At 37.2% G+C, this 24,974-nt stretch overlaps 1 protein-coding gene across 1 annotated transcript in view; it reads right to left on the minus strand.

The window, feature by feature from the left end:
* LOC126240514 (5-phosphohydroxy-L-lysine phospho-lyase-like) overlaps window positions 1–24,974 on the minus strand; it is a 151,522-nt gene that overhangs the window by 17,019 nt on the left and 109,529 nt on the right. Inside the window, exon 7 of the mRNA XM_049947930.1 lies at window positions 20,836–21,080. Within this exon, the coding sequence (XP_049803887.1) occupies window positions 20,836–21,080 (245 nt within the window). The remainder of the gene's footprint in view (window positions 1–20,835; window positions 21,081–24,974) is intronic.

Genomic DNA, 24,974 nt, shown 5'->3' on the forward strand with positions numbered 1-24,974 from the left:
GATGGTGTCAGAAAATTTTGTTACAGGTTTCTAGTCATGAATGATGTCATTTTCAACAGTAGAAGTATGGGTATGCCTGTGAATTATCTGCAAAGCAACACCAAAGTTGCACGCAATCTCTTTATTCATCCATTAACAATATACATTGTATGGATGTAGACAATTACAATATAGTTTCTTATATTTAATTTGTTTCAAAAACTTGGATAATAAATACAAATATTTTATATCAGTATATATAAATAATATTACTTTTCCATATTCAGATATTCTTCAGTGTTATAAAAAATAAGTGCTAGTAAAAATTATTTAAGATCTACCTTGAATTTATGAAATTCTTTAATTTTCTTTATTGTACAAGGCAATGCACTATAAAGCATTCTGAGCTGGTAGTTTACACTTTTTTGGTAGAGTGCTCCTTTGTGGGTGTCTCTGTGAAAATCATCCCTGTTCCTTGTTTCATGGTTATGAACCTGCTTATTTAATGTTGAAAATTCCTGGTGAGTTTTCAGAAAGCATACACATTCATAGATGTATAAGCTAGGAAGAGTCATTATTTTAAATTCTTTAAATATTTCCCTGCTTGACACTCTGCAGGGAACCCCTTTCATTATTCTAATAGCCCTTTTTTAAAGTTTGAAAGCTTGTTTCATCATACCTGTATTTCCCGAGAAGATGACACCATATCTAAGCAAACTGTTCATGTAAACATAATAGGCACACAGCAATGATTCAGTGTTGCAACATTCCCGAAGCATTCTTATCACATAGCAGCATTTACTTAATTTTTTACTCAAAACTTCTAAATGCTTTTCCCATATTAAGTGCTCATCCACCCATATACTGAGGAATTTTGTGTATGGAGCCGTGCAATAACATAGTTCCCCAATTCAGCTTTTACTCTTCTTGTAGCTTTACTTTTAATATTACTGAAATTCATCAATACCTTTTTATCCTTATTTATGATCAAAGCATTATCGCTAAACCATTTTCCTGTCTCATTTATTGTCATAGAGACACTCTGCTGTAGATTATCCTAAGCGTATCCTTTTATAAAAATGCTAGTGTCATCAGAGAACATCACCATTTCTGCAACTGTCAGATGATTTGGCAAATTGTTTATGTACACCAAGAACAATAGAGGGCCTAACATGGACCCCTGGGGCACTCCATAGCTAGTTTTTTAGAAATCTGAAAGATACTCTTTGCCGTCATGACATATTTGTACTTTCTGTTGTCCATCAGAGAGATAAGACTTGAACCATTTGAAGGCAAGTCCTCAGAACCCATAAAATTCTAGCTTCATAAGCAATAAGTTATGGCTGATTAAATCAAATGCTTTAGATAAATCTAAGAACATCCCACAGCTTAATTTGTTCTAGTACAAGGCATTTAGAAACATTTTCATGAATTGGAAGACTGCCGTTTCCATGGATCTGTACTTTCTAAACCCATTTTCAGCATTAGCCAGTATTTTATTTTTATTCAGGAAGTCAGCAAGCCTTTCATACATTACTCTTTCAATTACTTTAGAGAAACCTGACAATAATGACACTGGCCTATAATTATTTATGTCAGCTGCACTATCCTTTTTGTGAAGTGGCTTTATTATGGAGAGTTTTAGTTTTGATGGGAACACCCCTGTCAATAATGTCAGTTAGCTGAGTATCTATACTGGTAGAAGTATGTTTGATTTCCTTGTCTGGAATTCTGTCAATACCATAAGACATTTTATTTTTTAGTTTATTAATAGCATTTGTAACTTCACATTCTGTTACTGGGTACAGAAACATTGTCTTTTCACAAGTTGGTACTTTTATGTTTTTGTTGTTTGAATTGCACAGACTTTTAATTAGGTTTGGTGCTATGTTCACATAATTTCCATTGAATATATTGGCTACCTGTTGAGCATCTTCTATCAGTTTGCCCTCACTTTTAACTTTGAAATTATTGGTCTTGGTTTTACTTTTTCCCATGCTATTGTTTATAACCTTCCAGATCGATTTTGATTTATTGCTTCCCTTATTAATGTATGAATCATTGCTTAGCCTTTTTGCTGCCTGTAAAACTTTCCTGTAGACCCTTCTATATTTCCTATAGTATGGTTTTATTGTTGTATTTATTGTAGCATGTTTGCTTGGGTTTCTAAGGGTGGTTGCTGATTTTTTTTATCCCTTGTGTTACCCATGTGTTTGTCTTCTCACTTACTTTAATTCTTTTTAACAGGAATGCTACATCGTAGCAATATTTATAATCAGTGAGAAAATTGTCATACATTTTGTCTGCATCATCAGTTTTTTCTAAGCCCCACTGCACCATTTTTAGCATACTATTAAATACCCTTATGTTGTTTGCATTCATAAGTCTTCTTTGTACATATTTTTCAGTGACTGTGAATTTCTTATTGTTCTCATTCCTTATCATCAATTTTAAAAGCCATATGGTCAGAAAAGCCTGACTCTGCTATTTCAACTTTGTACTCACAGTTTTGTTTGTTGGTAAATATCTGATCAAGTGTTGTTTCAGACCCATCCCCATATCAGGTAATTTCCAGCATCGTAGCCTGCATGTTGTATGTGTTAAACAAATTTAATAATTGTACGTTGTTCTTATTACTTTTGTTAAAATTAATGTTAAAGTCACCAAGAACTATTGTGCATTTTGACCTGCCTCTCAATTCATTTAAAAGATCATCTATATCTATATAATATAAGAATTGGGTAAAGTCACCTGATGGGGACTTATAGATGCAAGCAATGATAGTTTGACAGTCTGTAAGTTCACAAATACAACTTTCAAAATCTTTTTCTGTGCATTTCACCTTGCTAAGTTTTACCTCCTTAGATTTAACATTACTGCTAACATAGATGCATACACCTCCACATTTATAAGTTTTCCTGCAAAAGCTACTTATTAAATGAGAGTCTGGTATATTTGCGGCACAAATCTGAGTGTCCTGAAGCCAGTGCTCACAGATACACAGCACAGAAACCTCCTTAAGATTACAGTTTAAAATTACTTCTACCTCATACATTTTGTTGCCAGGTCCTTGTACATTTTGATACAGCAAAGTCAAGCCACCTAGATTTGGTACACAGCTCACCTTAGTGTCCCCTTCAGGTTTCAACCAAGTCTGACACATTTCAGGCTTGGTCAGCCTCATACGTTTCCCTGATCTGGTTTTGAGTTTTGAGACATATGTTCCTAATTGCTGATACAAGATAATTTGCTATTTACCATACTAAGTATTTTTTGGGCCAGCAGTGTCTTTCCTATTCCACTTAGGCCTTGCATGACAAGTTTTTGAGAAGTTACAATTGTCAGAGGGTTCATGGTTACAACTCTAAGACTAAATCATTGTATAAAATGATCAGAGGAAGAGTAAATATTATTATTATTATTATTATTATTATTATTTCTTTCTTTTCTCAGACATTATGTCTGGTCAACAATGGAAAGTGATGCGGACCTTGATCAATCGTGACTTTTTTTTAACTGTACGGTATATGTTATATTGCATTTAGGAACTTTCGGGTAATTGAACATGTATCAATAATTATGGATTTCTGTAGTTGTATATATAAGTTTGGATGTAGCTGTATTGCATTGATGTACTGGTAGATATTGTCTGGTATGACTCCTGTAGTTGATAGTATAATTGGTATAATGTCAACTTTATCCTGATGCCACATGTCCTTGACTTCCTCAGCCAGTTTGATGTATTTTTCAATTTTTCTCCTGCTTTCTTTTGTATATTTGTTGTATTGGGTATGGATATTTCGATTAGTTGTGTTAATTTCTTCTTTTTATTGGTGAGTATGATGTCAGGTTTGTTATGTGGTGTTGTTTTATCTGTTATAATGGTTCTGTTCCAGTATAATTTGTATTCATCATTCTCCAGAACATTTTGTGGTGCATACTTGTATGTGGGAACGTGTTGTTTTATAAGTTTATGTTGTAAGGCAAGCTGTTGATGTATTATTTTTGCTACATTGTCATGTCTTCTGGGGTAATCTGTATTTGCTAGTATTGTACATCCACTTGTGATGTGATCTACTGTTTCTATTTGTTGTTTGCAAAGTCTGCATTTATCTGTTGTTGTATTGGGATCTTTAATAATATGCTTGCTGTAATATCTGGTGTTTATTGTTTGATCCTGTATTGCAATCATGAATCCTTCCATCTCACTGTATATATTGCCTTTTCTTAGCCATGTGTTGGATACGTCTTGATCGATGTGTTGATGTGTTAGATGATACGGGTGCTTGCCATGTAGTGTTTTCTTTTTCCAATTTATTTTCTTCATATCTGTTGATGTTATGTGATCTAAAGGGTTGTAGAAGTGGTTATGAAATTGCAATGGTGTAGCCGATGTATTTACATGAGTGATTGCTTTGTGTATTTTGCTAGTTTCTGCTCGTTCTATAAAGAATTTTCTTAAATTGTCTACCTGTCCATTATGTAGGTTTTTTATATCAATAAATCCCCTTCCTCCTTCCTTTCTGCTTAATGTGAATCTTTCTGTTGCTGAATGTATGTGATGTATCCTATATTTGTGGCATTGTGATCGTGTAAGTGTATTGAGTGCTTTTAGGCCTGTGTTGCTCCATTTCACTACTCCAAATGAGTAGGACAATATTGGTATAGCATAAGTATTTATAGCTTTTGTCTTGTTTCTTGCTGTCAATTCTGTTTTCAGTATTTTTGTTAGTCTTTGTCTATATTTTTCTTTTATTTCTTCTTTAATATTTTTTGGCCGTATCCTAGATATTTATAGGCATCTGTTTTTTCCATCGCTTCTATGCAGTAGCTGATAATCTTCTTGTTTAGTGTGTTTTCCCTTGACTATGCTATTTTTCTTACATTTGTCTGTTCCAAAAGCCATATTTATATCATTGCTGAATACTTCTGTTATCTTTAGTAATTGGTTGAGTTGTTGATTTGTTGCTGCCAGTAGTTTTAGATCATCCATGTATAGCAAATGTGTGATTTTGTGTGGGTGTGTTCCAGTAATACTGTATCCATAATTTGTATTATTCAGCATGTTGGATAGTGGGTTCAGATCAAGGCAGAACCAGAAAGGACTTAATGAGTATCCTTGGTTTATTCCACGCTTAATCTGTATTGGCTGTGATGTGATATTATTTGAATTTGTTTGGATATTAAGTGTGGTTTTCCAATTTTTCATTACTATGTTTAGGAACTGTATCAATTTAGGATCTACTTTGTATATTTCCAATATTTGTAGTAACCATGAGTGGGGTACACTATCAAAAGCTTTTTGGTAATCAATGTATGCATAGTGTAGCGACCTTTGTTTAGTTTTAGCTTGATATGTCACCTCTGCATCTATTATCAGTTGCTCTTTACATCCTCATGCTACTTATTATTATTATTATTACTGTTATTATATTATCATTATCTTTGTTTTTATAGATGAGTGTCACTACTATGTACTTAAGTCTGTTGATTTTGGATTGACTGTTTTCAAAGGCATACCAACAGTAGCCCTGTTAAGGCAGCACAAGATTTTAATATTTTGCTATATACACTGGCGTAGCCCAAAGAATGGCCAGTGTGTGTGTGTGTGTGTGTGTGTGTGTGTGTGTGTGTGTGTGTGTGTGTAGGCCATGAAGATCCTGAGAAAGCTTGCTTACAAATTTTCAGGAACAAGCCTTAATTGATGAATCTAGGAATACACAAAACACCCATATGTATTGCTCCCTTAGAGATTGTGAGGACAACATTGATTACAATTTGCACAGGGACATTTAAACAGTCATTCTTCGCATGCTCCACATGTATGTTTATATGCAGTTTAAAACTGTCACATAATTGCATAATTATGTGAATTTTTTTGACAATTGTCTTTGACATGTGCTACAAAACCAGTATACATAGGATACCACTGATGAAGGGCATGTGCACCCAATACTAGTCCAGCAATAGATAAATTGCCTCACTGAGCATTCCTTCTGATGTACGAGGGTTCTGCTTTTTCTGCTCCATGAAATCTCTTTCTATTTATAGACCACTTTGACCCTAGTTTCTTTAGGACTTCATTTGCTGAACTAACATTCCACTTGTATATGTTTCTGTCTTCAGCTTCTATTGGCCCAATTTGTGGTTTTTCTAGGCTGAGTTTGGCTTAATGTGTTGACTTGATCCCTTGTATGTGTCAGAATTTTGCCAGTGATTCTTGTTGGTGGAAGCCTGCTAATGTGCTCACAGAAGTTTAACCTTCATTTTCTGTCATCTACTGCCCAGTTTGGCATATTCACTGTAGTTTTTCTAGAGTGAAATATGTATCCCTCTTCTACCAGCTTTGGGCCAAGAATGTGCTGCATGCTGCTTTTTGTGTAGAGCGTTAGTGCCTCATTTGCATACAACGTTTCAGCCTTTGTTATTGTATATTTTGTTATAGGGTCTGATCTTTGTGTGAATGGATGTGCAGTTCTTATTACATATGTCCTGTGTCTTTCCATATGCTCACTACATTTTTTGTACTCAAGTCTTCAGTGAGCTCTCTCCTCTTGTAGATTCGAAGGTTTCACTTAGACTTTTGTTTATCTTGTCATATTTTGTGCATATTTTTGTATGTTTAATTTTAAGCAGAAAATTCAGACTCCTAGACAGAGATTTGCAGGCCAAATTTTTTGTGTATTCTTTTAGTATTTCTCTTTGTTTGGTAGCTGTTACTTCTATACCTTAAAGTATGACTAGATCATCATCTTAAGATTGCCCTAGCCATATTGGTTTCCAATGTCCTAGGATTTTCAATTCTTTTTCCCATTGTCTCATTACTCTGTCCAGGACTAGGCTGAACAATTGTGGAGATAATAATCCTTTGCCTGTGCATGCTGCAGTGTTGATCATGGCGGGATCATAGATTTCATTCATTAATTTAACTTTTGATGTTGTGTCAGGCAGTGTCTGAACAAAATCTGTTGGTCAAAGAAATCATATGCCTTCTTCAAATCTATGAAGGTGCAAATGATTGGAGCATACCTGATCACATTTATTTTAGAAATGTTTTAGATTAAATATTTGTTCTCTGCATGAATGACAACAGCAGAAGCCTGCCTGGTATTCACCAGTTTTGTGTTCTAATTGTTCCTGTGTTCTTTTCAGTAAACATGGTGAAGGAATTTTGTACATCACTTGTAGCAGGGATATTCCTCTGTAGCTGTTAACATTCAACCTTACATCAGTGTAACACATCACTTATAGATTAGGTCTTAAGCCTGTTCCAACTGGCCAACTGATGCCTACAGGGCAGTACAAAGAGTGATCTGTGACTGTGAGACATGCAATCAGTATGTTGCCAATCTCTCTAACTGTTATTGCTAGTAGAGGAATCCTGTGATATTGCTGTTTCTTTATTCACAGCTCCTCATTTGGCCCCATGCAGCTGAGTGGACCTTGTTCCAGACCTCCCTACCTTATAAAAAAGTTGAGGAGGTACCAGCGATCAAACACGGATCCTTCCTCAACAAATATAGCAATGTTATCTAGTTGGTAATGGAAGTAGCCACTCCCAAAAAATAAATAAAACAAGTAAATAATTAGAGTTGCAGTTCTCTGTGACAGGCACTGTGGCCATCAGAGTGTATTAGTGTTATTCATGATTAGTGTTGTTACCAGTCTTGGTAGGGTATATAAGGTACAACAAAATCAACAGATGTTGAGTGATCACTAAGTGACACAGAGATGCTGCATTCTCATGTGAGACAGTGTTATCAACACCTGACAGAGTTTGAGTGGGACTCCATTTCGCCATTTGGTAGAGTCAGGCAATATCCAAGTTTGTAGGGCATTTGGGTGAGACAATGGCCTGATGTTGTATTGCATGGGAAAGGGAGGTCAGGCATAGGCATCACTGAGGTTCTGGTTGACCACATTTCACCTATGCAAGGTGGGATCACTGTATTTCACTCCATGCATTTTGTAACCCCTTCACATCTGCAACTGCTATCCAAGGAAGAGTAAAGAACGCCTTTCAACATTCTGTGCCATACTGTACCACAGGTCAGAGACTAGCAGCAGTTAGACCAGATAATTACCATCCCATGCGTAGGCTGCCATTAACACCGCAAAGCAAGCAGCTGTTTTTTGAGTGGTGCCATGACCAAGAAGTATGGACTGCTGTTGCATGCCATCATTTAGTGCTGAATTGCAGTTCTGCTTTATATCAAATGACCATTGTTGGCAAGTACAGTGGTAACCTGGGGAGAGGTAACATTCTTCCAATGATTTGGAGAGTCAGAGTTATTTTAGTCTTAGTATCATCCTTTGGGTATGACTTCAGGTCACCACTGGTAGTGATTTAGGGAACAATGATGGAACAATTGTACATCACGGACATCCTTCCTCTTCGTGTGCTTCTTCTCATATGTCAGTATCTGGTACTATTTTTCAACAGGGCAACACTCACCCATGTACGGCATGAGTCTCTATGAACTGTTTGCATGATACTGAGGTACTTCCATGGCCAGAAAGATTCATTGATCTGTGCATGTGTGGGACCAGTTTGGATGCTAACTCTGTGTACCAGTGCCATTATCCTGATGTACTGCCAGTGACTTTTTCACTATGAATTTCAATTACAGGAAGTAGCCTCTCCTTCCAGGAGCGTGCAGGAGAACTGTTAAGTCTGGAAGGTATGAGATGAAGTAATAACAGAAGTAAGACTGTGAGGGCAGGACATGAGGCATACTTGGGTCCCAGGTTCAGGCCTGAGGGAAGATCCTTCTGCATTATATTATTTCTGTTGTCTCTGGTATCTTGCTAAAGCTCAATATATTTCCTACAGGTAGGTTGTAAACTGTCAGCATCACTAGTCTGCACATTTTTGGATCCACTATTGTACATAAAGAGCTTTCCAATATCAACATTTATTGCATAGTATTGCCTGTCACTAAAAAAATTGTATATGTATGCAACTACTCCCCTTTTCCTTTTACTATGTCTACTGTAGTATGATATTAGCTTGCTCATTTCAGTGATTTCCACTGATGTGATAAGTATAGCACAACTGCTGATATTCCATTTGACTTTCCACTTACGATATTGATATTATAAATTACTCCTTTTTATTTATGGGGGCTTTTATATTGTGAAGAAAGATATTAAATGATTTTTCTTTGATATCTACAGCTTTTTCCCAAGCTCCTGTGCAATTAGCTATTCTTTCAGAAAAAAATCCATAAAAACTTCTACAGAAAGTGTTGGAAGTAAGTGGGATAGGATGGTGTTATAAGATGGATTAAAAAAGAAACAAGCTGGAGGCTGTAAATTAAAAACTGCTGGAGGGATCATAATGTCATTGCCTTCAGAATATGTGGTCCCTATAAGAGTGCTGAGGCCCTAAATTCTCTGCTAGAACGGCATGGAGACACACCCATGTGACTACAGAATGAGAACGTGCACTCATTGACTCTCCGCTGCACTCACTTATACAGAAAACAGACAAATGGTGGTTTCAAAAGAAGAGCAAAGGGGTGTAATGCATTTACTTAAATCAGACTGTGGGGAATGGAAATTTAATAAAGACGGGCGCAAGTATATAGAGAGACAGGAGAGTACTGCAAATGTTAGAATAAGGAAAGGTTCTCATAAAAGTATAAATAAAAATAATGTAAGTATATTTCATCAAAATATTGGGAGTTTAAAGAATAAAATAGATGAGCTTCTGGTTTGTTTAGAAGATTTAGAAGCTGAGGATGAAATAGATATACTATGCCTGTCTGAGCATCACATTGTTACTGATATGGATAAGGTAAATGTAAGTGGATATAAGCTCTCTGCACATGTAATTAGAGAAAATATGGAGAAAGGAGGAGTAGCCATATATGTCAAAAGTTATCATTGTGCAAAAAGTATAGAAACAAAAAAGTTTTGTGTAGAGAAACATATAGAAGCATGTGCCTGTGAGCTTACCTTAAATAAAGGCACATTTATAATTGTAACTGTATATAGGTCCCCATCGGGAAATTTTCATCTATTTCTGAAAAATTTGGACTCCTTGTTGTGGTATCTGTCAGACGGGGGAAGCAATTTATTATTTGTGGGGACTTCAATGTAGATTCTCTGAAAGAGGGTAATAGGAAAAATGACCTTGAAGTATTACTCAGTTCTTTCAATTTGACACCCGTTATTGATTTTCCTACTCGGGTGGTAAAGGATAGCAACTCACTGATAGATAACTTCTTTATAGACCAAGATAAGTTTAACCAGATAAATGCTCAGCCTGTTGAGAATGGTCTTTCTGATCATGGTGCACAGCTGGTTACAATATGTGACATAGCTCCATTCAGCAGCACTAAACAGTCCTCCAAAGTAGTACGTTCAGTCAACGATTTAACAATTGCAGATTTCAGGGAAAGCCTACAGCAGTTAGACTGGGATGAGGTGTACCGTGAACCTGATGCCAATTTAAAATATAATTTATTTCATGACACTTTTGTAAATGCATTTGAAAACAGCTTCCCCAAGAAAATAGTTAAATATACTCATAAGAAACCATGTAACAAACCATGGCTTACTAAGGGTATAAAAATATCTTGTAACCGGAAAAGGGAAACGTATCTGACAGCAAGAAAGAGTAGTGACAAGAAAGAGTAGTGACTCAGAAACTATCAAACATTACAAAAACTACTGTGCTATATTAAGAAAAGTTACTAAGATATCCAGAAGTATGTGTATCATGTCTGAAATCAGCAACTCTGATAATAAAATTAAAACAATTTGGAATATTATTAAAAAAGAAACAGGTCAACCAAGAGCACAGGAAGACAGTATTACCATCAAATTGAATGAAAACTTTACGAACAAAAAGTCAGAAGTTGAAAATATTTTTAATAATAATTTTCTAAATGTTGTGGATGTAGTAGGATCCAGGTGTTCATTAGAAGATGCTAGGCTGTTAATGGAAGAGACCATACCTATGCAATTTGATCCAATTGAAATCTCACCTACTTCTCCCTCTGAAATTAGGAAAATAATAAACTTGCTTAAAAGCAAAAACTCACATGGAATTGATGGCATTTCCAGCAAAATACTAAAAGCTTGTTCTCAACAGATAAGTAAGATTCTCAGCCACCTGTGTAATAGCTCTCTGGAACAGGGCATTTTCCCTGATAGACTGAAATATGCTATTGTTATACCTTTGCATAAAAAATGGAATAGATCTGATGTCAACAATTACCATCCAATCTCCCTTCTAACAGCTTTATCCAAAATTTTTGAGAAAGTAATGTATTCAAGAGTAGCTTCACATATCTGTAAAAATGAAGTAGTAACAAACTGTCAGTTTGGTTTCCAGAGAGGTTTTTCAACAGAAAATGCCATATATGCTTTCACCAGTAAAATTTTGAATGATCTGAATAACCGAACACCACCCATTGGGATTTTTTGTCATCTCTTAAAGGCTTTTGATTGTGTAAATCATGGAATACTTCTAGATAAGCTCAAGTATTGTGGCATGAGTGGGACAGTGCACAAATGGTTTAATTCGTACCTAACTGGAAGAGTGCAGAAAGTTGAAATAAGTAGTTCTCATAATATGCAAAGATCAGCACATTCCTCAAACTGGGGAACTATCAAGAATGGGGTTCCACAAGGGTCAGTCTTGGGTCCTTTGTTGTTCTTAATATGTATTAATGACTTGCCATTCTATATTCATGAAGAGGCAAAGTTAGTTCTCTTTGCTGATGATACAAGTATAGTAATCACACCTGACAAACAAGAATTAACTGATGAAATTGTCAATAACGTCTTTCAGAAAATTACTAAGTGGGTCCTTGCAAACGGACTCTGACTGAATTTTGATAAGACACAGTACACACAGTTCCGTACAGTGAATGGTATGACGCCATTAATAAATATAGACCTTAATCAGAAGCATATAGCTAAGGCAGAATATTCAAAATTTTTAGGTGTGTCCATTGATGAGAGATTAAATTGGAAGAAACACATTGATGATCTGCTGAAACGTTTGAGTTCAGCTACTTATGCAATAAGGGTCATTGCAAATTTTGGTGATAAACATCTTAGTAAATTAATTTACTATGCCTATTTTCACTCATTGCTTGCATATGGCATCATATTTTGGGGTAATTCATCACTGAGGAATAAAGTATTTATTGCACAAAAGCATGTAATCAGAATAATAGCCTGAGTCCACCCAAGATCATCCTGCAGACATTTATTTAAGGATCTAGGGATATTCACAGTAGCTTCTCAGTATATATATTCTCTTATTAAATTTGTTATTAACAACCAAAACCAATTCAAAAGTAATAGCAGTGTGCATAACTACAATACTAGGAGAAAGGATGATCTTGACTATTCAAGATTAAATCTAACTTTGGCACAGAAAGGGGTGAATTATACTGCCACTAAAGTCTTTGGTCACTTACCAAATAGTATCAAAAGTCTGACAGATAACCAATAAGTATTTAAGAAGAAATTAAAAGAATTTCTGAATGACAACTCCTTCTACTCCATAGAGGAATTTTTAGATATAAATTAAGAAAAAAAGAAAAAAAACAAAAAATATTTAAAAAATTTAAAAAAACAAAAAAAATATAAAAAAGTTGTTATATTAACTTAATTATGTTGTTAAATTAACTTAATTATGTCATGTATTGGAAAATTTGACTCGTTCCACATCATTACGAAATATCGTATTCATGATCCATGGAACTAGTATTAATCTAATCTAATCTAATATAGACAAATGTCTGTTGAATTCTGATTCTCAGTCTGACCTATGCAGCAATGAATACCAACGCAACTGGCCAGTCTTCAATAATGAGAGTGTCTGGGGTATCAGTAATGTGGTGTGGCAGTCCATATCAAGTGCCATCAGCCAGCAACATTAGTCCTTCCTGGAATCACTTGTGCCACCCCTTAACTCTTTGAATGGACATGCGGTGCCTGTGTACACACTTTTGTCGTTATTTGATGAATTTCTGTTTCCCAAACTCCTTCCATTGTCAGAAAAGGCATTACATGTCTTTGCTCTTCGTTGGAAGCCTACGTTTCACTGCATTCAGCATGACTGAGTACAGCAGATGGTCTACACATGCAGGTGCTCAATCTGTTGTCACATAGGCAAGCATCTGTGTCCCTCCAGTGGTGCGTCTGGGGCCTCAGCTTTTTGTAGCGACCAAACCTTCTTCTATAGGCAATGGTATTAGTCAACTTATGTGGTTTTCGTTTTTTCTTTTTGAATTCACCTTATACTTTGATCAGACTGTGTGATTTTGCCACAGCTTTTACAAAAGTTACTGTATCTGGTTTTGCTAGTTAGTGTATAACTTGACTTGTTCCACATCCCTGAAGGCTCTTTCATTATAAGATTTGCAGCACAAATTGAATGACATATTACCAGAAGCATTCTGGTACAAAGGTTGCAAGCATTATTAAGTTAATAACCCACTATCATTCAGAAGCCTGTTCAGAGACTTTGTGATTTTTACACATACATTTACTTCTATGGTATTTATCATTAATAACAGGAGCATGTTCAGGGTCTAACTTAGGATGGAGGCATCTCATACCAGTTTCTTGAAAAAGGGAATGGTAAAAGTAAAATTAATTTACTTATACTCAGGGTGTCCATAATTAAAGTTCCAGTTTCAACACACTGTGAGAAGAGAATCACTGCTCAGAATAATGTCAAATTATAACAGCATATTGCTGAATGATGGACCTTGCTGTTGCTGGGGTGGCTTATGTGGCATACCATAGGTGGAACCACGATGTGTTGAGAGGCCAGCGAAACATATGCTCCCTGAAGAGGGGAAGCAGGCTTTTCAGTAGTTGCAGGGGCAACAATCTGGATGGTTGACTGATCTGGCCTTGTAACACTAATCAAAACGGCCTTGCTGTGCTGGTACTGCGAACGGCTGAAAGCAAGGGGAAACTACAGCCACAATTTTTCCTGAGGACATGCAGGTCTACTGTATGTTTAAGTGATGATGACATCATCTTGGGTAAAATATTTCAGAGGTAAAACAGTCCTACATTTGAATCTCTGGGCAGCAACTACTCAGGGTCATATTGTCATCAGGAGAAACAACTCTGATATTCTGTGGGTCCAGAGTGTGGAAAGTCAGATCCCTTAACTGGGCAGGTGGGTTCGAATATTTAGAAAAAGACATGGACAGGTTGAAGTTATAGTGAAAATTAGTAAAGTTCAGTGGCAAGAGGAACAGGACCTCTGCTCAGGTGAGTATAGGGTTGTAAATACAAAATCAAGTAGGAGTAATGGAGGAGTAGGTTTAATACTGAATAAGAAAATAGGAATGTGGGTATGCTACTATGATCAACATAATGAGCACATAATTGTAGCCAAGATAGACACAAAGCCCACACCCAGCACAGTAGTATAAGTTTATATGCCAAATAGCTCTGCAGATGAGGAAGAAATTATAGAAATAGGTGATGAGAAAAAATAAATTATTTACGTAGTTAAGGGAGACGAAAATTTAATTGTGATGGAAGTTTGGAATTCAATAGTATGTAAGAGAAGAGAAGGAAAAATAATAAGTGAATATGAACTGGGGAAAAGGAATGAAAGAGGAAGCCACCTGGTATAATTTTGCACAGAGCATAATTTAATCATTGCTAACATCTGGTTTAAGAATCATGGATCAGGGTTGTGCACATGGAAGAGACCTGGAGACACTGGAAAGTTTCAGATTCATTATTGAGATTTCAGAACCTGATTTTAAGTTGTAAGGCATTTCCAAGGTCATATGTGCACTCTGACTGCAATTTATTGGTTACAAACTGTAGATTAAAACTGAATAAATTGCAAAAATATAGGAAATTAAGGAGAAGGGACCTGGACAAGTTGAAAGAACCAGATGTTGTTGAAAGTGTCAGAGGAAGCATTAAGCAATGATTGACAAGAACAGAGGAAAGGAATATAGTAGCAGATGAATGGGTAGCTTTGAGAGATGAAATAGTGAAGCCAGCAGAGGATCAAATAGATAAAAATACAAGGCCCAGTAGTAATCCTTGGATAACACAGGAGATGTTGACTTTAATTGATGAAAGAAGAAAATATAAAAATGCAGCAATTAAAGCAGGTTAAAGGAAACAGAAACATAAAAAAATGAGGTTGACAGAAAGTGCAAAATGGCTATGCAGGAATGGCTGGAGGACAAATGCGAGGATTTAGAAGTGTATTTCACTAAGGGAAAGATTGATACTGCTACAGTAAAATTAAAGAGGCCTTTGGAGAAAAGAGAAGCAGCTGCATGAGTATCAAGAGCTGAGATGGAAAACTGATCCTAACAAAGAAAAGAAAGCTGAAAAGTGGAATGAATATATAGAGGGCCTATTCAAGAGAGATGAACTCAAAGGCAATGATATAGAAATGGAAGAGGACACGGATGAAGATGACATAGAAGATATGATACTGTAAGATGAATTTGACAGTGCACTGAAAGACCTAAGGTGAAACAAGGCTCCATGAGTAGATGACATTCCATCAGGACTACTGACAGGCTTGGGAGAGCCAACTGTCACAGAACTCAAAATACATTAAGACAGACAAAATACCCTCAGACTTCAAAAAGAATGCTGACAGGTGTGAATAATACTGACCTATCAGTCTAATAAGTCATGGTTACAAAACACTAATATGAATTCTTTGCAGAAGAATGGGAAAACTGGCAGATGCTGACCTCAGGGAAGATCAGTCTGAATCGTGGAGAAATGTAGGAACATATGAGGCACTACTCACCCTACAACTTCTCTTAGACGATAGGCTAAGGAAGGCAAACCCTGGAATACTCTGAAATTCTGAAGGTAGCAGGTGTGAAAACAAGAAGCAAAAGGCTGTTTACAACTTGTACAGAAGCTTTAAGGGGTGAGGTGCATGAAAGGAAAGCAGTGGTTGGGAAGAGAGTCAAACAGGGTTATAGACTACCACCAATGTTATTCAATCTGTACATTGAGCAAACAGTAAAGGAAACAAAAGAAAAGTTTGTAGCAGGAATTAAAATTTAGGAAGAAGAAATAAAACTGAGGTTTGCCAACAACATTGTAATTTTGTCAGAGACAACAAAGGACTTGGAAGTGCAGCTGAAAGAATGGACAGTGTCTTGAAAGTAGGATGTAAGATGGGCATTAGCCAAAGCAAAATGAGGGTAATTGAATGTAGTTGAATTAAGTCAGATGATGCTGAGGGAACTAGATTAGGAAACAAGACACTGAAAGTGGTACATGAGTTTTGTTATTTGGGCAACAAAACAACTGAGAGTGGCCAAAGTAGAGAGGATATAAAATGTAAACTGGCAATGGCAATAACAGCATTTCTGTAGAAAAGAAATTTGAAATTTGTTAACACTGAATATAGTGTTAAGTCTTGGGAACTCTTTCCTGGAAGTATTTGTATGGAGTGTAGCCATGCATGGGATGATGAACAGTTTAACCAAGAAGAGAATATAAGTATTTGAAATGTGATGCTACAGAAGAATGCTGGAGATTAGATGGATAGATCATGTAACTAATGCAGAGGTACTGAATAGAACAGTGAAAAAAAGAATTTGCACCACAACCTGACTAGAATAAGGGATTGGTTGATTCTGAGACATCAAGGGATCACAAATTTAGCGTCTGAGGTATGTGTGTAGATTAAAAATTGTAGAGGGGTTCCAAGCGTTGATTATAGTAAGCAGGTTCAAAAGGATGTAAGTTGCAATAGTCATTCAGAGTCAAAGAGGCTTGCACAGGATAGAGCAGAATGGAAAGCTGCAACAAATCAGTCTTTTGACTGAAGACCACAACAACAACAACAACAACGGCATTATTTTCACAGAGGGAAACGTAATGGAATAAAAAAAAATAACAAAAATGTGACCAATAGGTGGTGCTGTAAGTGTCAAAATGTGAACACCAACAAATGCACAACACATAGCTGTTCCTCAGTTTATGTTCGAGTTGCCTAATATTACTGTCTCCATGAAAGTTCACATGCTGCTGGTAAAACTCTTGCTCAAGAATAGTGACTGTGTGCCAGTAGCCCTGCAGGCATTACAGTCTTTCAAAGACAAGAGAAAAGGTATTTGAAGCACAGCGTTGCAGAGCAAGGAAAGCAGTTGTTCTTACATCTGTCAAAGATATTGCCACAGTATTGCAGTAGGACAGAGTGGTAGTATGCAAACATGCAGTGCATAGGGAATTGCCTGAACATTGGACATGCCTGTTAGCAAAGCGCATAAAATCTTACAAAACACCCTCCGTTGCTGTCCATACAAAATCACCCATTTTCAGGAGTTGCTTCCTGCTGACCTACCAGCAAGCCAGATGTTCACTAGAGAAGTTCTTGCTCATATTGAAGTGGACAATGAATGGGCATGAGATATTCTGCAGACAGATGAAGCCCATTTCTATCTTCAAGGATGTGTCAATATGCAGAATTGCAGAACATGGGCAATGGAAAATCCACACACACATCAACAGGTACCACTTCATTCTGCAAAGCTGAGTGTGTGGTGGAGGTAGATGCCATCATTTATTGTAGGGCTGTATTTTTTTTAAGGAGGAAGGTCCTGGGGGTCCTGTTACCTGTACCATCACTGGTAAATGCTATGACAGTCTTGTGCATCAACATCATTCCAATTCTTCAACAGCATGTATGTGTTGATAGGATCATTTTTATGCAAAATGGTTTTCATCTGCACATTTGACAGTCAGTGAAGTGGCAGCTACACAGTCATTTTGAAAATGCTAGAATTATCAGCTATGTTTTCTATACAGTCTGGCCATCCACACCATTTGACCTCAATTTGTGTGCCTTCTGGCTTTGAGGTTATCTGAAAGATGTTTTGTTCAGTGCTCCTACTGTGAATGTCACTGAATTGAAGGCATGCATTGTGCGATGAATTCTGAACAGGACCCCTAAGACACATCGATCTGTTGTGGAACATACTGTTTCTTGATTTCAACTTGTGGCAGAAACCGGTGACGGGATGTTGAACATGTCACGCTCTAGTCTCATGACAATTAGAAACTGGCATCATTTTGCTTCTTATGTGGGTTTTGGCCTCAGGAAAATTAAAAATCAATATCATTTTGATTTTATGTACTTTTTAGTCACACAACAATTAAAAACAGATGTCATTGTTGATTTTTATTCTGTTTTTGGCCTCATAACAGTTAAAAACCAGTTTTTCACATCCAGTGTGGTATCACCTAGCCACGATGGATGTTCTTACCCAACTAACAGTGTCACAACTATTGACTGCCAAACTTGTGCAATCATGCACATTAAACAGTACAAATGGTATAATGTGTGATTCACCTGTCATTTGCAACTGACCCCATTTACATCAAGACGCTTACAGGCATCAATAATATGCTGTCCAAATATGATGCCATTCTGAGCAGTGGTGCTCCTTCTATAACATTCTGAAACTGGAACTTTAATCATGGACACCCCACACTATCACATCCTGTGTAGGGTTTGGTAGCATGATCTGTATTCTGGAGCAAAAGTCTTTAACAGATTGGCAGTAGACATCATGCAGGCAACTGGAAATGCCCAGATATTCAAAGCCAAAATAACTGAGTACTCCTTCCATAATTAACAGAATACTTGGGCATAGAGATTAAATGCTGAGTAAGACCAGCATTCATAAGAAGTGACCAAAATATGTTGTAGGACTATCAGTGACTACAGAGTACCTACTTTAGCATTATATGGACAGCTGACTGTGGTCTGGGTAGTTACGTATGCTTAGATTGAACAGCTAGATAAAATTAGAATGTTAATAGTGTAAGGGAAAGGACAGTGTATTTTTCCCCCAAAGTAACTTATTTTCTAGAATGAAATTTTCACTTTGCAGCAGAGTGTGCTCTGATATGAAACTTCCTGGCAGATTAAAACTGTACGCCAGAGCTAGACTCGAACTCAGGACCTTTGCCTTTCGCAGGCAAGTGCTCTACCATCTGAGCTACCCAAGCACGACTCATGACCCATCCTCACAGCTTCAATTCTGCCAGTACCTCGTCTCCTACCTTCCAAACTTCACAGAAGCTCTCCTGCAAAACTTGCAGAACTAGCACTCCTGGAAGAAAGGATATTGCAGAGACATAGCTTTGCCACAGCCTGGGGGATGTTTTCAGGATGACATTTTCACTCTGCAGGAGAGTGTGCGCGGGTATGAAACTTCCTGGCAGATTAAAACTGTGTGCCGGACTGAGACTGGAGCTTGTGGAACACTTGCCTGCAAAAGGCGAAGGTGCGAAGTTTGAGTCTCAGTCTGGTACACAGTTTTAATCCTCCAGGAAATTTCATATCAGTGCACACTCCACTGTAGAGTGAAAATTTCATTCTGGAAACATCCCCCAGGCTGTGGCAAAGCTATATCTTTGCAATATCCTTTCTTCCAGGAATGCTAGTTCTGCAAGTTTCACAAGGGAGCTTCTGTGAAGTGTGTAAGGTATGAGACAAGGTACTAGCAGAAGTAAAGCTGTGAGGACAGGTCATGAGTTGTGCTTAGGTAGCTCAGATGGTAGAGCACTTACCCGTGAAAGACGGAAGTCCCAAGTTCGAATCTCTGTTTGGCACGCAGTTTTACTCTTCCAGGAAGTTTCAACTTATTTTCTGCTAAATAATTCACAAAATTAGCATTAATTGTAAATTGTTGCCAATATACTCTATAGAATCAGCCTGTAGTGTCTGCTTCTGCCTGGTAATGGACTTGTTCCACATTTTGAAGGCTCTGCCTCATGATGGGATTTATGGAACACAAGTTGCGAATGAATGATTACATTGTCTCACATAAGTGGCATTTTGAGAGAACACATAAAAGGTAACATAATGTGCAAGCTTTTGGAGCCAGCAGTTCCTTCTTCTGGCAGAAGGGTTGAAGGGGCAAGAAGAAGGATGAAGGAAAAGGACTGACGAGGTTTAGGAAATGGGGAGAATTGCAAGAAAAGTCACCCAGAATCACGGGTTAGGGGAGACTTACTGGTTGCAATAAAGTGACCAAAATATGTTGTAGGACTATCAGTGACTACAGAGTACCTAAAAAAGCCCATAAAGCAGCAAAAGAGCTTAAATTGTGTGAGAGATGATTCTCAATGAAATGGGCTACAGGGATCATATTATGAATTTCACAAAATTCCAGAAGAAATTACAAGAAGGAAAGGAGACCAAAGTAAAAGAAGAAATTAAAGAACAAAGAAGTTCTCGGAGCAGAGATTGTTGGGAAGGGCCTTTAGTGACAGGAACACCACAACTGGGCAAATAGATAAGGAATGGAATAAATAAATGGAATTGCTTTCACGTATAGGTACATGTGGTAAAGCCTGTGCTTCACATAGAAAACAAGCAGTGTACAAAGTTACATTCAAACCTTAACCAAAGTGTGCAATATCTGCATGCAAGATCTGTGATGTAAACTATCAGAATATGAGCAAGAAGTATTCAGAAGTGCTCAGGGTGTAATGAAATAAAGTTTGGCACATGTCACTGGTTATTTTCACATCAACACAATCTCTGCTTTAGTTTCTCTATGCAACATAAATAATGTGTTTAAGAGCTTGCCTCTATTCAGGATAGACTTTAACCCTTTCCGTACCCTTCTTTTACATTATCACCCACAGGAGTGCAAACATGATAAAACACATAAAAATGCTCATCACATTCAATCATGTAACACAGATTAATAGTTGACACACTACATGGAGAAAGCACTGCACAGAGGAAAGAAGAAGGCCCAGTATCAATCTTGCATTGTACAGTAAAATGGATACAGGTCCCAAATAGTGCCCACAATGACAAAAGAGAGTTTCTTATGGGTTCCTGACCTGGATATAACATGCTGTGCCTCGGCTGTGGCTGGTTCCCTGGTCTCGCGGTCCCTGACCAGCTCGACTCCCACAAAGAGGCCGACGCCACGCACGTCCCCAATGATATAATGCTTGTTGGCCAGCTGTCGCATCAGGTTCAGCATGTGGTTCCCCACCCTGGTTGCGTGCTCGCGCAAGTTCTCACGCTCCAGAACATCCATCACTGCATTGGCGACTGCACATGACACTGGATTGCCACCGTACTGCAAAAAGTGATAACTTAATGTATTTTGTGTAAAACTTTCCATTCTTAAGGGGACTAGTACATGAATAAGTGCCAAAAATCATTTTTTTAAATTTTGGTCATAAAAAATTCTGTGTAGTTTTCTGAACAAGAAAAAACTCACTTTGAGGAAATTGTACCAAACTAAGCCCCAAAATTAGAGGAGTTTAAAAGTGTCTGCACACATGAAATACTTCGAAACTAACTGTGCTGGATGTTCTGCTATGTTTCAGTGATGTTGCAGTCAAAAAATTTAGGGTTATGGAATTTATGGGGAAGCCTGATGGACTAATTATGAAAAGAACTTCAATTGCCATTGACCGCAGGAGACTCTTCAAAGCAGAGAATTCAGTGTTGGTAACCACCAGTGAAGCAGGATTAAGAAGAAGAGATCTGAAAAAAATGGGAGGTGGTACAGCACCAGCAACAAGATGAATATGTACCTGGGATGCATTAGTGTTATGCAGGGTAGGTAGAGAAACAAGCACTGAATTTCCTAGAAGTTCACTTTTTTATTTTCAGGTAGACATTAGTTAGAAACTATTAAAGACAGGGGGCTGAAATTTTATATACTGTCTTAAAACATATATAACTAGAAAGTATATTACCCTTATCACTTAAATTCGAAAATTAAAGACTTTTAAAGACAAAGTATGAGTTAATTACACATATTTTTGATAATCACTGTTAAAAAAAATTTTTTATTGTAATTTATGACAGCACCATCTCTTTAAAAGTCTTCTTTAAACATAATAATGTAAAAGCCTTCCAGAAAAATCAAGCTTCTAATTTGTTTTTATTTTGAGATATAAGCATCTATGCTGTACATAAATAATTAATATGCTTTATTTCATTTACAACACAAAATACAATTGAGAAAAAAGTGAGAGATCAGAAGCTGTTGTTCATACGTCAGGTGGTTCCCAGAAAGATCTGTTGAAACATGATAAGCATTCAAAAATGGTTCAAATGGCTCTGAGCGCTATGGGACTCAACTGCTGAGGTCATTAGTCCCCTAGAACTTAGAACTAGTTAAACCTAACTAACCTAAGGACATCACAAACATCCACGCCCGAGGCAGGATTCGAACCTGCGACCGTAGCGGTCTTGCGGTTCCAGACTGCAGCGCCTTTAACCGCACGGCCACTTCGGCCGGCATGATAAGCATTACATGGGTTTACAACTCTTTTTCTTTCTGCTGCACTATTTAGAAAACTGACAAATTTTTCAAGATTTCCTTTTTTGTTGATGAACCAGACCCCTTAAGAATACTGGTACCAAAAATTGGCCAAAAAATGCTAAACTAAAATTTCATTGTTACATATTGTAAATGAGGTCACACCACAACAGATGAAATTTCTCTATCAATGGCAGTTGCCTACATATCAGGAAATCACACTGAAGACAACACTGGCAGCCAATCTGTGCAGGCACTAGTCTATTCTGGGATGTCTTTCCTGTGATATCAGATGCTGTCACCATCCAAGGAAGATTATGTTCAAAATACAACGGCCATTGTGCTGGGGGTTGCAAATGGAAAATATGTTCAGCCAACAGGACCTGTGTTGTGAGAATAACTGTCAATTACAGAACACATCCCTGTAAATTGGTGGATTTTATTAGAATGCAGCTAGGATAGTCCTTGTATGGGGCTTCTTGTTGGCTTCATAAGCAATGATGGACTGTCAAAGATTTGAGCTTCAAATGGTAAAGTTCATGCAACAGTTGCTCTAGAGGATTTTCTATCACTGAAGACACACTTATTCCATCATAATCAAGAACACAGGCTCCAGTGAATAGTCTGTCCACTCAGTTAAATAGCCAGGTGCAAAGAGGTACTCAGTTTCACAAAAAAGACCTATTTTCCAGCAATGATCATAACCATCACAAGTTAACAAGGAGATCTGTGGATTAACAGTTGCCATTAACAGCGATTACTCATATTTATGGAAATGAGTGTAGGAGCAGCCAACCCAATCCAGGAAAGTCAGCTCAGACCATCAATGGAAAATCAAGTTTTGCTACTGTTACTGATGACCTGCCAGAAGAATTTACTGTCCTGCCACCAGTAGTAGCTGGCTAGACTGAGGAACAGTTATGGTAGTTGTTGATCTTCAGAATCAATTTTCAGGTGCATTCAGGTCGAGAGTGGAGATGAGGCAAACTAAATGTGAAAACCCTCGGTAGCACTGGCGAGTCATCCCCCTCATGTGGTCAAAAATCCCCTCCCTCCTCCCCATGCTCACAGCACCCCTCCCCCCTCCTGCCCTAACATGTCAGTGGTCATACAGGAAGTTTACAACTGAAAGGTGGAGAATCAAAACAAAATGGAGAAGAAGCTGTGAGATGACATCATTCAGTCACCAGTTAGTCCTTGGTCTTCTCCTGTGGTCCTCACGAAAGTTAGTGCATGGCACTTGTGTGTCAATTTACAGCAGGTGCACAGAATCGCCAAAAAGGATGTATAACCATTGCTATGAATTGATGACACCTTGGAATGTTTGACAGAAGAAAAGTATTTCTCCACAACAAATATCCAGGCTGGCTACAGGCAGATTAAGATTCATGCACTGACTGGGAAAAGACTGCTTCCCTAACATCTGATAGCCTTTTAGAGTTATGCCATCTGATCTGTGCAGCACTCCAGCACTCCTCAGCACATGGTGAAAAATTTTCTTCAGTATCTTAAAAAGGCAAAATATCATTGCTACAGGGACAACATTGTTTGTTATTTTCTCAAAGACATTTCAGAAACACCTAAGCCACTTGTCAGCTGTGATGAAGTGTGCCCTTGATGCAGGTGTTTGTCCTGTAATGGTTCTGCTGTATTGGACAATATTTTTTCCTAAAGTTATCAAATATGGTGTAATACTGTTGATGGTACAAAGATGGATGTGTGATGTCACAATTAACCTAAGACTGAAAATGGTAGTGTGGAATATCTAATAATAATAATAATAATAATAATAATAATAATTTTATTGTCTTTAAGCCATTACAGCAATAGACAAAGTCATACATATAATACAATACAGTACAGTACATGCTATAGAAGGATAGAATTGTTAAGAACTTTACAGTTTAATATCACAGGTCATGAAATCCTTTACATTGTAGAATGGGTTTACAACTAACCAGTCATAAAGTGTTTGTTTGTATTGTTGCTCTGGTAAATTTTGTATACCTTGTGGAAGTTTGTTAAATAATTTGTGGCCCATAAGTTTATAACTGTTAACTGATTTTGACAGTCTGTGGTAGGGCGTATAGATAGAGCTGTTTGTCCTAGTGCTGTAACAATGTATATTTGCCCTGCGTTTTACTTTAGGTAAGTTCTTTTTTGTGTAGATTAAAACATAATAAATATATAGGTTTATTACTGTCATGATTTTTTGTTGAGTTTGGTGAGCCTGTAATTATCCTAATAGCTTTCTTTTGCAGCAATAGTATATCATGCACACAAGTGGAGTTTCCCCATAAAATAATGCCATAGGATATGATGCTTTGGAAAAATGAGTAGTAAGATACTCTAACATAATTTTTAGGTACACAATGCATTAATCGCCTTAACAAATAGATTACCCTAGACAATTTACCGCTAATATACTTAATATGTGCATTCCACGAAAGTTTATCATCCAAATATACCCCCAAAAATTTAACACAACTAGGATCATCTGATGGAAACTTGTCTTTTAAACTAAATACCATCTGCTGGGTTTTGCTTTCATTAAGCAAGAACCCATTTGCTTTAAACCAGAGTGAAGCTTGCTCAATTGTCTCTGTAACACATGTTTTAAGGCTATTAAGATCATTACTGCTGTTCAGAAACGTTGTATCATCAGCATAGAGTACTGTTCTGGATTTGATAAATGAT

Source organism: Schistocerca nitens, chromosome 1, assembly GCF_023898315.1.
Source record: "Schistocerca nitens isolate TAMUIC-IGC-003100 chromosome 1, iqSchNite1.1, whole genome shotgun sequence".
Lineage (NCBI taxonomy): Eukaryota > Metazoa > Arthropoda > Insecta > Orthoptera > Acrididae > Schistocerca > Schistocerca nitens.